A 13063-nucleotide genomic window follows, 5' to 3' on the forward strand; every position below is an offset into this window, starting at 1 on the left:
AAAGACAGCTGAGCACATGTGGATGGTGACCGGTGAAAAGCATTACTCTGGTCAAATTAACGACCAAGTGGTTGTGTACGAACGTAATGTGGACGCTAATGACAAGATAGCGCTCAACGACGTTACTTTTGAGTCAGCTTGACAACTCTTAACACTCCCTTCACTAGTAAGTATGACCACAGTAGTACAGTTCTGTATTTTTGAAAAGCATGAATCTGACCGTAATTACATCATACAAAAGGTGCAGTGGCGGTTCTGCCAGCATGGCGGGGAAGGGGCGTGGGGTGGCTGCGTTCACCTTCAACATTGACGCACTGGGCATAGGCAGAGGCAACATGCCAGAAGCCAGGGTGGGGCCCAGTCCACTCTTTCCTGTAAGTGTCCACCTCATACACCCGCACTGCATATCCACTCGTTTGATCACGTGGTCGGAAATTGGGGCCAATCATGTCATTTTTAGAGGATGGGAATCGGTTAAACAGATCAGTTTGATTTTATTTATTTAAGTTTTGATTTAATTTTAAGTCATTTAGGTCATATTTTTAACTAATTGGCTGCATTGGCAGCGAAAGACTTGCAATCAGTTTTGACTGGGAGGGCTGGCAGTAATCATTTAATCACTGCCTGTCCCCCAGTCAAATTAGATTGGATGTCTATCACAGTCAATGCAAGTGAACCATTATCACGGCTTCAGAAAATTTGACACAAGAATGCATTGTATTGTTATTTTTAAAATGCCTGTGACACGAAAAAGCATGTTTATTTCATAATACACGTGACATTTTATGCTCCTGAATGAAATGGACCATTTGGATGTGTGTGGAAGCGATTGCTATATTTATTTAGTTTTTTGAATACCACGCCATGAAAATGAGTGACTTCTGGCATTAGTCTCGGGTTGAGAAAGAGGGCGCTGTGACGTGTACGGAGGAAGGAGTCCTCTTCACTATACAGCCGTGCTGTTGTATGAGAAGGACTAAGGATTCAGCTGATTTTGCGGATTAATACCTTTATGTTTTGCATCACGCCAGCCAAACTGCTGCAGAAAAGTCTTGCTGTACGAGGGAGAGGTGTGTGCGCCTTTATAGAGTTTCAAAAGGTTCCCATTCACTGGTGGATATTGGCCAAAACAAGCCCTTCTACTGTGGCACAATGGGACTTACGAGGAAGGGAGAAAACATCGTGTTTTGTATTATGTCAAATACTAGGATCATTTTAATGTGTAGGTGGCTTGCATTTTGTGGCTGACATGCTCGTTGTCCCCTCGGCCAACGACCGGCGGCATGTCGCACATCCCCCCGCCGGGAGAGCACTATACTCGGCTTATTCCCCACTTCATGTGCCCGGTGTTCTGTCAAATTTTCCGACCGATCAGAAATTGCAACTTTGAGTTAAAAATAACTGCGAATACAGCGATTACAAAGTAAACACTACAAACTTTTTATAATAAAGGACTAATTACGTTTGATCATGGATGGGCATATTTGTGTTGACCACTTGGCAGCTACACGCTCCTTCAACGTCGGCCGGTATGTTCAGCGGTCATTGTCCAGCTGCTTCCACGGCGACCTCTCCTGTCCGTAGTAGCAGGGGAACGAGCTGTAATTTGCTCTCCGCCGGGCGGTTTGCTGATCGGCGCAGACAATCGACAACCCAGTCGTCATGTGAAATGATCCGGGCTAGTTATGTGTGATTTTCCGCTTCAAAGACTTTGAAACATCACTCGGTTCGGGTTAGCATGTCCGCTAGCGGTCACACCTCTTGGTTTGTTAACATTCTCCGAAGCCGGGGAAGAGAGATAACATAAGCCGGATTTAGGTAGCATAAAATATCGTTCGGGAGGTGCGACAGTAAAGGTGAAGTCGACAGTTTTGACCATTATGGAGTAATTTTGCCATGTCGTCCTGAATAAATGCATTTTTATTATTTCATATTCCATTTAGCACAAGGCTGTTATTTGTCATGACATTGCCATACTTGGATAAAAAGAATATCCTGAAAAAATATTGGAGGAGAGAGACTGAAACAATGACATTTTGTGGCTCTCTTCGTCACTTTTTCCTCGTCCTGAATAATTCCACCTCAACGGGCTGACTGGTCCTTCTCAAGCTATTTATTTAGCTGTTGGGGAAAAATATTTGGATAAAAAGAATATCCTGTAAAAAATATTGGAGTAGAGAGACTGAAACAATGACATTTTATGGCTCTCTTCGTTGCGTTTTCCTCGTTGTGAATAATTCCCCCTCAATGGGTTGCATACTAAATCAGATGAAATCGAGACTCCGCTGATGTCATCCACCTGTTGGGGACGCTAGAGCCCTATAATGGTAGGCGTGGCTAACCGGCAGATTAAAAGACATTTCTCGTCATCTGCGCTTTGCTAAATTGTTGTATATAGTCGAATCGTCTCAAAATATGATTCTAATTCACATAATAATCCTATTTAAGGCTTTTTTTCTCCTGTCGTACACAGTCAATTTCTTTTAACTGTTGTTTATTGATGTAAAGTGTCCTTGAGTCTTGAAAGGTGCTTCCAAATTAAATGTCTGTTATGACTGTGGCAAATCCATCTTCTTCCTCATTCTCTTAACAGCCCGCTGACTTCAAGCCAGTCCCGCTGAAAGTCGGCGAGGACATGGACTACATGCTGGCTCTCAAACAGGAGATGCGGGGAACCATGCAGCGGATGCCTCGCAACATCAAGTTTCACACCAATAAGGCAGGTGAGAACCTTGACTTTAGATCGGGAAGATCCAATAAGAATTGGCTGGAAGATGATACAGCATTCAGCAAGGGAGACATTTTCAATTTGATCCTTTTATGACGGGAACAGAGAGATGAATTTATGGAAGAATGTTGCGTTTGATCTGCTACAGATTCCAGACAGGCCAATAAGTGGACTCTAATATAGGAGGAATGACTGATGGAAAAATGTTCAAGTGTTGTTGTTTTTTACCTGTACTGTTGAGCTGCTTAGACAGAGATAATAGGAGTCTCATAGTCCTTATGACCTGAACAGTTTTAATGTATCACATGGGAGTTTGATATTCTCCTATTGTGGTTGTTCATTATGTTTTATTTATTAAAGACCAAATGTGAAGTAAGGTTGGTCAACCATGTTTTTGAATAATATCAATAGCTAAACAATTAAGCATATTTTCGTTTTTTTTTTTTTTTAACGCAACCCTTCCAGATTCTTTGTTTAACCCATAGCAACGCCCTTGACAACGAAAATGCTTTTCTTCGACAATCTTCGGAAATGATGTCACACCAAGAACTGCGAGGGAAGTCGGCCATACACACAGTATTATTTCATTGCTTCTCGGTAAGATGCCACGGCGGTGTGTGGCGATGTATTGTTCTCAATCTAAAGAAAAGTTGTATGAGTGCTGAAGGATAGCAGGGCATGTAAATGGACATCTTTTGTTCGCACTAAGCAAATGAATTTCACGCCATCATCGAGTCGTGTTCTCTGCTACAAAGACTTTGAAGATGCTTGCTTCCTCAACCGGTCTGCTTATGATCAAGGATTTGCAAAAAAGTGTGATTTTTGGATCGATGACTGACGACTTTGTCAAAGCAGAGCTGCCAACTGTTGTGGAACAGTGCTTAATTTGCAAATCCTAAGGTGCCGGAACGCAAAGTACATATGACAGCGCAGGGATGACGGCACGTGGACAGGTCCGGGAACATTGTAATAGACCAAATAGGGAAATAGAAAGGAGAGGAGTGAATGATGGCTTCCTTCACTTTATTGTGGCAACAGTTAAATAACAAAAATAACAGCGGACTTCTGCAACATGCGACCGCCAACTTCGCTCTCACGCCGCACTCTTCTCCTCACTTCCCGCTACGCACTGTGCTGTCCGATGGCCCCTTCACGGGCCCGGACACAGTTACGGACATTAAATTATTCAGAAAATGGTGCTGAAAACAAAACTCAAATGCCCACTTGCCATGCTGTGGGACCTTCCTTTTTTTCTTTCTTTTCTATGTGCGTTTGACTCGTTTTGAACCATCTTCAATCTTTTTGAAAAAAAAAAAAAAGACAGTAAATGCAACAGTCTTTTTGGCATGTTGTAATACCATTTGATCCTGGCTGCTTGCTCCCCAGATGCCGCAAATTTCATTTTTTTTTTTTTTAAATGTCAGGAGTGTGATTTGTTGGTCCAGCTTTTCAGTGCACCAACAAATCTCAGACTCTTTCTATGACGTTAATTTTCATAAACTACATGCAATTTTTGGATTTGTTGTGTAAATGAATTTATACATATTATTATTTTATACTGTAATATCCTAACTGCGTGTAATATTCTGATATGTTTTTTGAGGCACCCTGAAGTGCACGCTACGTTACTCTTGTTTTGGTCACGTGACGCGGGAGTGTGATAGAGAGGCACAAGCTCTATCTATCACTCCGCACAGCCTGCCGAGAGCCCCAAGCTGTGTTTGTACTGTTAGCTCCATGTGTTAATAAAGAAACAAAGTTGTCAGCGCGTCGTGTGTTCGATACCTTTATCAACAAAAAGCTCCTAACAAGACACTATGCACGATCCGTTTAAGAGACGCTGGGACTGGAGAGCTGTGAGTATTAGGAGGCGAGGGGGAGATGAGCAAGAAGCAAAACTTCGCGGTCGAATATGGCGGGAGTCCGCTATTATTTTTTCTTATTGTTGCCACAATAAAGTGGAGAAAGCCATCAACGACTCATCTCCTTCTTTCCCCACAACGTTTTTATGTTATTATTTTATATGCACGAGAGCTGCCGGATCTGCCAAAGTGAACATGAAGTCTGATTATTATTTTATTTAAACAATGTCATCAGATGGACAAAAACATAAAATTATGTGCAAATGCCTGCATCTTCAAATCATGAAAATAATAACAGCCTATATTTTACCAATCTTGTAATCTCGATGGGTCTTGTCTCCATTCCATGTCAGGTAGTCTAGGCACATTGTTTGCATCCTGATTTGCATCTGGCTAATACATGTTAGGTCCAACATAAAATTCCAACCTCCTTTTCTTCCTCCAACTCTTCAAAAAACTTGGATCTCCTCCCTTGCGCTCGATCTATCGCTTATATCACTGTTTGAATCATTGTTTGAAGGGCTTTGTATGGTGGCCGTATGGAGCGCTGCCATCGCTGTTCTCGGTGTTCGTCCCCTTTCAGGCTCGAACTTCGGAAACGCAATTATTTTGTCAAATATACAACATATAAATGATTGTTTTAATGCTTTATTTTTTGGACAATGTTTAATTAATTGTGATCCTATTTGGCATGTTATGAAATTATTTCACATTTGGTCTTTAAGGGAAAGCAGCGAACAGGTAAGGGGAAACAGGAAGGGGGCAGACAGAAGAGGAAAATAAACAAAAACAAAAAATACATTATTAATCGCCTATACTACATATGAACATAGTGGTGCTATCGTTAGCTAATTATATTTACCAGTGAACAGCATGCTGGGGGCCTGATAACCAAGAAAGAAGAGAAGGGAAGGTAAAAGGAAACGTGATTACGCGGGGTGCCGCGTACACAATTCCAGCGATGTGAGGCCGGGAACCCAGTATTATGTGAATCGCCTGTAAGTGTGGATATATTGACATCCTATTCTATGCTACCTGATCGCTAATCCTGGCACAATCTCTCTACCTGAGTGTGTCTACTTGCACCAAATCATGCGTGAGCCCACTCAGATGTGTGATAGTCCTGCAGTAAAGTGGAAATGCTGCGCGGAGCCAGCCTTGGGGCCCCAGCACCGCCCCTGCCAATTGAGGGTAGCGAGCGTGGCACACTCCTCCCCCAGCAGCTCCAGCAAAGGAGCCACGGTCATCCCACCGGGACCTGGGAGGCCCTTCTGGACAATCCGTGCCCCCATTAACCAGCCCTCAGGGAAAGTAGGAGTGGATGCACCGCCGCCTCTCATGCATGCCCCCACCAGGGCCAGCCAGCCAGGATCTCCAACCACTGCCGCAACCCCCAAACTGACACGGTACACCGTGGGTCCCCCACAGCCCAGTAGGAAAGGATCCCCACTGGGCGGGGGTGAAACCCCGCAGTCCCACCGGCGATCCAAGGCGGGGCCCAAGGGGACCCCACCGAGACGCTGGGCGGCCCTCCGGACCATCCGTGCCCCCATTAACCAGCCCTCAGGGAAAGGAAGAGTGGATGCACCGCCGCCTCTCATGCATGTCCCCACCAGGGCATGGACATCCAACCACCGCCGCAGCCCTCAGACAGACACCGCACACTGCGGGACCCCCACAGCCCACTAAGGAAGGATCCCCACTGGGAAGGCGTGACGCCCCACCGGCGATCCACAGCGAGGCCCAAGGGGAATGAAAGAGAAAACAAGGCGGAAGCAGGAGACCGCCGCCGGGTGGAGCGGGACCGGAGCTCCAACCACCCCGCAACCGACAACCCAGATGAAGAGGAGGCCCCGCCCTGGGAGCCCCGCCATAAAGAAAAGTGTGGGACCCACATACTATACACTATTACTATACACTATTACTGTGACGGCCAATTCCCTGACTGGCAGCCACTACCCAGCACCGTGATGGAATTCTGTGGGGAGGGTAGTGCAGTGTATGCATTAAAATCGTAGAGTCCGGCTGAGAGGGCACCACCGCGTAAAACTTCTTCCTGGCCGCACATCCCACCCCCTCTCCTCATAGCTCCCGCGATGGATATAAAGTATATGGTGCATCAAAAGAGTACGTTCAAGTATTCTTAGCAGCGTCAACTTTCTGATTTCGAATGTCGTCTTCTTTACTTTAAACAGATGTGGAGAAATACACAGAGAGATACTTGAAGCAGAAACAGATAGCTGACGATGAATGGACACCAGGTCATTTTCCCTACTTTCTTCTTAGATACACATTGGCAGGATTACTACGATTGATAATAATCATCTGTTTCTTATTTTGAAGACTGGAACGTCTTTCCAAAAGAATTGATGCCTCAAAAGAAAACGGGCGTGAAAGCAGGTACAGTATTTAAAATGAGAGAAGGGGAAAGCGTCATTTCACTAGGTGGCTACCGTTGATCTAGCTAATCTGTTAATTATCTTTTAAAAAACAAATGAGTTGAATAAGTAGTTTTGTTAATTTCTAACACTTCCTTGTGTCAATACCAGCTAAACAACTTAAAAATGTCGCCCTAATATTTAAAGTACTTGAATTAATTTTGGTGTAAAGACTAAATAGCTCAATGTGACAGGCCCAAAGAAGAAAAAAGTGAAGATAACCGGCAAAGATGCAGAAGAAGTCTTGAACAAATTAGATGTGAGTAGTCTCGTTTTATTGTTTTGCTTGAATGAACACTCTTGTTTTCTTCCTCAAATGTTTTTGTTCATAAATAAGGAGCTGGAAAAGAAAGGTGACGGTGACAAATCAGATGAGGACAAACCAAAGAACAAAGAAAATGAGGGAGATGATGATGAAGAGGAGGAGATAGAAGAGGAGGAATATGAAGAGGAGGAAGTTGAAGTGAGTTATTTATCAATTACGATCTTCCTGTGACATCACTATTTACATTTGTCGCGCTGTGTCATGGTAGCCTGTGGCAAGAACGACGGGTATTTTACATGCAGTTTTGTACGTTTGGAGGAGCATTTAGCGAGGCAGACGGTTCACTCTTGCGGTGTGACAATATATGAAAAAGGTGGTTTATCGCGATTCTTTGTAGCCCAAAAGGTTATTGATAAGCTCCCACCAAGAATCAATAGATCATTTAAACAAAAAAAAAGGAACCTACAGGTTGCTACCAAAATCTTCCATTAGAAAAGTGTCTACAAGCTAATTTATTTTGACTGGATTGGACGTCTAGCGCCGTCATTGGCACTGAAACCAGAGCATTCACATTGTCTGGTGGACATTTTACCGCTTACTTCCTGTTCATTTTAGGTGATTTACAGGTTAGCTTCTGTTGATTTAGCGTTATTTCCTATTATTTGGGGACTTCCTTGAGTCACTTCCTTTTCAGTAACCCAAAATAAACAGGAAGTGACCTGTAAATGCCCCAAAAGGAAGTGACCAAAAACCAACAGGAAATGACGTGAAATGACCCAAAATGAACTCGTTGCATGGAATTGGCTGCCTCTAACGGCTATAGATGTCCAGTCTGCTTAAAGTGGGAGGGTGGCAGCGAATGATCTACTGCGAGCCCTCCCTCTTCAAACGGATTGGACCTCTACTAGTGATAGATTCTTTCCCATTCATAGCAGCTGAATGAAAATCACATTTTCTGTTTATTCGTCATTTCGTAGAATATCGGGAGCCCAGAGGTTCCCACCCCTAGGCCACCCTCAAGCCTGAGTTATGCTTCTGCGTTGCGGTGACGGCGAAGCTACTATGGCACCAATGAGCATTCGATAGTTCTGCGGCAAGGGAACGCGCGTCTCTGTAATTCACCGCCAAGCCACTAGAGGGGTGTGGCGTTGTGTTTGTACGGATTGGGGGGACTGTTTTCGACTTCCTCTAGTTTTCTTCTGGCAACACAGTAATGCCAATGTTGATGGAACGCTTAAATGTTTATCTTCAGCTCATCAACATTGAACAACAAATGTTTATCATATTGTAATGTCCGTAACTACGCGCAGGTCCTTTAAGAGGCGATCAGACTGGGGAGCGGTGACGTAGTGGGAAGTGAATGTAAAGAACGAGTGAAAGCGAAAGTTAGCTGTCGCATGTTTCGGCAGCCCGCAATTATATTGTTATTTATTTTGTTACCACAGTAAAGTGGGGAAAGCCATCATCGACTCCTCTCCTTCTTTCCCCCATCCGTTATCATAAAAGCACCAAGGCACTCTCAATTAGTGATGATGTATCAAGTGTGTGAACTTATGTTGAAAATTCAACATTAAAAAAAAAAAAACACTTTTGAAACCTGTGCTTTATTCTTCATATACTTGAAGGGTGAAATGCAAATAAGTCACTCACAGCAAACATATGTACACAATAAATGAAGTGTACCAACCTAAAATACGACATAAATAAAAAGCTGGCAGTGTTTGGTCGACTGTGTCACCGCTTCGGGTGGCCATTCGTTTCCAAACACACACATACTTGTCTTGGTGGTTCTTCCATTTTTTTATGCAATCACTGACCTTGCCATTTGGCATTCTTTATGTCTTGACGAGACATTGTAGAAGTTGTCCTACTTGCTCTTCGATGATACTCTCAGCGGCTTGGTCCATTTTTGTGTGTAGCAAAACAATGTTTGACAATGGCGGTGATTTCGCGCTGAACCGGAAACAGTCTGATCGGACCAATCACAGTCCATTTGTGCCACCTCACCAAGCGTTGGAGCGGCAACCAGACAGAAAATTGTGGAGATGCTATTACCTATTTGTTACTATTACAAATAGCAATTATAAAGAGCAAAACAAATACACTATGAGTAAAAATCGGAATAATAATAATAATACCTGTAATAATGTACCAAATCAAGTTCTAATGTGGCAGTTGTATTTTGTGTGGTGTAACTGAATGCACCGCGGGGCTGACGGCAGAGTGACAGTGCAGTTGAGATATTACTTTCACTTTTAACGTCCTGTTGTTGCTGGCAGTTGGCGTGTTGTGTTGCACAAGTTCTGAAATGATTAAAAACCGGACGAAGCTGGCGATCTCTTTGGTGATGGTTGTCACCTTAACTTATAAAGACTGGCAAACGGAGGTCGGAGGAGTATTGTCAAGCAGTTCACGGACAGGCACCCCACACTTATTTTTCCATTGGTTAGCCTCACCTTTTTTTCCACCACCTGCTTCAACATTCTTGGAACCCATGTTGAGTTCTCTCACAAGATAATCCGCCGTGTGTCCGTCTTGCGGGAAAACAATGAAACTGCGAAGCTGTCATAAATCGTATTTCGAGCATTTCGTCAGATGGCGAGTCAAAAAATCTGTGTGTCGAAGCGAATGTATGTCGAGGTACCACTGTAGTTAAATTATTAATCAAACTGATTCAGGGTATACCCCGCCTACTGGGATAAGCTCCAGCACTCACCGCATCCATCATTGTTGTGTTTATTCCTTATACTGCGTATATAAATCGATACAAAATTATTTTTAAACAATTTCAATTAATTTAAAACAAAATACGATCCCAAATACTTTAAAATTTTTTCATAGTATTTAACCCATTGCATGCCATTAATGATGCTAGACAGACACCCAATCCATGTAAAACAGACGTTTAGTGCAGTCAATGCCAACCAATGAGTTAAATGAGTGCCCTGCAAGGGTTTAAAAAAATGTACGAGAAAGGGTTAATATGACAAAAAAATGGCAGCTACCCTGACATGTTGATACTAATAGGGTATGTGTATTATTATACAATCAACTTACAGTACTACCACGGGTTTGTGCTTTGCAGAATAATTGGCTCAGCTTTACTTGATACAAAGTGGGTTTTCATATACTTGGATTTAGTCGATAATATATATTAATTTCTCTCTAAAACTCCTCCGGTCTTTATATGAAGTATTTACATATCGAACATTTCGCCAGATAACTACCTCCAACTATGTTTGACTACTTGCCACCCAACAACCTGCGCATACGCCAAAAATAGATCAACAAAGATCCTCCAATATATTTGTGATTTAAAAAAAACTGTCATTGGGATGCAGTGCATTGAGATTTTTTTCATATTTAATAGGACAACGACTACATCGAGAGCTACTTTGACAACGGTGAAGACTTTGCTGCAGGCAGTGATGACAACATGGACGGCGAAGCAACATACTAACTTCTACCTCAACTTTACTATTAAATTATGAATTATGACACCAAAAAATGCATCATGTAAATAAGACAAGCCAAAGTGTAAGCACGCTATCAACATTTGAAAATAAATTTATTTTGTTCTCCAGCCTCGTATGCACATTTACACTTTAAAAGGCACATACTGTCAACAGAATTGATGGGGAAAAAGAAAAAAAAAAATCCCCATATTATGGGAATTTTGTGCAACTCCTAATTTTCGTCACTGAACTTTTTTTTTGGATGCGGTACTGTCCAGGCTATCAAAAAGAAAAAAACTCTAGACTAATGGTGTACAATGGCTCAATAGTCCTGAAAAATATATTAAATTACAATGTGAAATATTATTCTCAAGTATGTGGCATAAAATGACTAACGAGCAAATTGACGGTGATAGATGTCCAATCCATTTGAACTGGAAGAGTATTGTTCCATCGCTGCGAGTCCTCCCAGTTCAAACAGATTGGACATTCACCGCTGTCAATGTCAGCTAATTACTTTACAATTTTGGGATATTATTGTGGTCTATTTTATCCTTATTTTGACCGGCATTATAGACATGAATAAAAACTTGGAAAATATGTGCAATTGTGCACACCTTAATTCTCTCAAATGACCAAAAATCATTGGCCAATCACAATCAGTGAAGTAAATCCATATTTAAACAGAATAATGTGTGGCTTCACATGAAACTAGCAGCATGGATCAGAGGAACCACAAGTTAAATTAGTTCGAAATGTATAAATCTGTTTCCACTATAAAGTGACTTTCCCCTTTTAAAAGACATTATCAAGTCTTTGCATGCGGGGCTTCATGATGGACGCCCGCAGCGTGTTGTGAGGGTTGAGCTCCTGCGTGACTGTTTTCTAGAAGAGCGTGATCATGTGTGTCGAGAATGAAGCTAGGAAGATCTGTATCTGTCCCACGATGGCCGACTTCCGCCTTCATTAGGACTTCATAGTATAGCAGGTAAAAGACAGGCGTGATGATGCCGACCACTAGCATGATGACCACAGCTGTCCACCACCTCATGCCCCAGTCGGCACCGTAGTAAGGGTCCTTTTTCTCCGCCGGTTTGTACTCCACTTTTCCCGTCGAGGGTTGCTCGGGCTGGACCGTCAAGGAGGACACCACCTCGTTGAGGTTGCTCCTGGACGGCTCGGAGGATTTGACGAGTTGCTCAATGTCCTTGTCCTTCACCAGCAGGTAGCTTTCCACGCTGTCCGTGGAAGAGGAAGAATCTGTAGACGAATCGGGCGGGCGGGCGGCGGCGGAGCAGATCTGGGAGGAGCGTCGGGATTCGGCGGGAGAGGCCTGTTTGAGAGGTCCGCTGTTGGTAGTTTCAGTCAGCATGCTAAAACGCTTGACGGGGATTTTCACTGAACGCAGGGCGAAAAAGTCCTGCTCTGCCACCAGGCTGTTGGAGCGTTTTAGGTCGGCTACCTAGGAACACAGAAAACAGATATTGAGGCTGGCTACTTAAATGTCGTGTTATGGAATAAACACTGTTAAAGAGGAAAACAACTAGCATAGATGACGTCCTAAAAGATGGTGGGAACCTCTCAGTATTTCATGATTAGGCATGTGCCACGATGATATTCTGACGGTTTGATAACCTTAAGCAAAAGTATAACGGTTTCACGGTACTGCAATTGCAGCTCTAAAATGTGTTACTGTAAGATATCTGGGTTTGAAATTTAAAAAAATGTTTTTTTTAATCACACTGAACAGGATTTTTATTATTCAAAACATAAGTATAATGTTAAGTTAAAACAAATCTAAAGTGCAGTCCTTTAGGTGAGCCTAAAACCACAGCCACAGCTCAAAATTAAATCAATTATTTTTGTTCTGATGGTAATATTCTCCATAAAAAGCACGTGTGTATGACTTCTTCATGATTACATTATGCACACACTCTCTTTCTCAACACACAGTTGCCCGAGAGAAAAACATGTTTTACCACCGCTAGACAAACAAAACACAATGGAGTTATCGCTCGTAGCTGGTGGGAAGCGTTCGTGACAGTGTTTCCTAACCTTTAATTTTGTATAAACGCGAAATCAAATTGAAGGTATTGCCTCCTCGGCACCCACCCTCTGAAAACATGTTTTACATGTCTGTTGGCCCTCCTCCTCTAAGCTGCGGCCGTCTAACATTTCTGTCACGGAAGTACCGTATTCGCCCGAATATAAGACGGCCCTGATTATAAGACGACCCCCTCTTTTTCAGGACTCAAGTTTGGGAAAAAAAAAAAAGAGTTTTTGAACACCAAATTAATTTTTAAACGGAAAATAAT

The 13063-nt window shown here is 42.8% G+C and overlaps 2 protein-coding genes across 2 annotated transcripts in view; one reads left to right on the forward strand and one right to left on the reverse strand.

The window, feature by feature from the left end:
- polr3g (polymerase (RNA) III (DNA directed) polypeptide G) lies at positions 1 to 10856 on the forward strand. The gene is made up of 8 exons (XM_057833079.1): positions 1 to 166; positions 242 to 374; positions 2594 to 2723; positions 6786 to 6851; positions 6934 to 6990; positions 7223 to 7287; positions 7366 to 7491; positions 10664 to 10856. The coding sequence occupies exons 2-8, from the start codon at positions 264 to 266 to the stop codon at positions 10751 to 10753; spliced, it is 645 nt and encodes a 214-aa protein (XP_057689062.1). The 5' UTR covers positions 1 to 166; positions 242 to 263; the 3' UTR covers positions 10754 to 10856.
- The window catches only part of lysmd3 (LysM, putative peptidoglycan-binding, domain containing 3), a 21327-nt gene continuing 19108 nt past the window's right edge, over positions 10845 to 13063 (reverse strand). Inside the window, exon 3 of the mRNA XM_057833077.1 lies at positions 10845 to 12210. Coding sequence (XP_057689060.1) covers positions 11557 to 12210 — 654 coding nt within the window. The 3' untranslated portion in view covers positions 10845 to 11556. The remainder of the gene's footprint in view (positions 12211 to 13063) is intronic.

The sequence above is a fragment of the Corythoichthys intestinalis genome, chromosome 3 (assembly GCF_030265065.1).
Source record: "Corythoichthys intestinalis isolate RoL2023-P3 chromosome 3, ASM3026506v1, whole genome shotgun sequence".
NCBI classification, from domain to species: Eukaryota; Metazoa; Chordata; class Actinopteri; order Syngnathiformes; family Syngnathidae; genus Corythoichthys; species Corythoichthys intestinalis.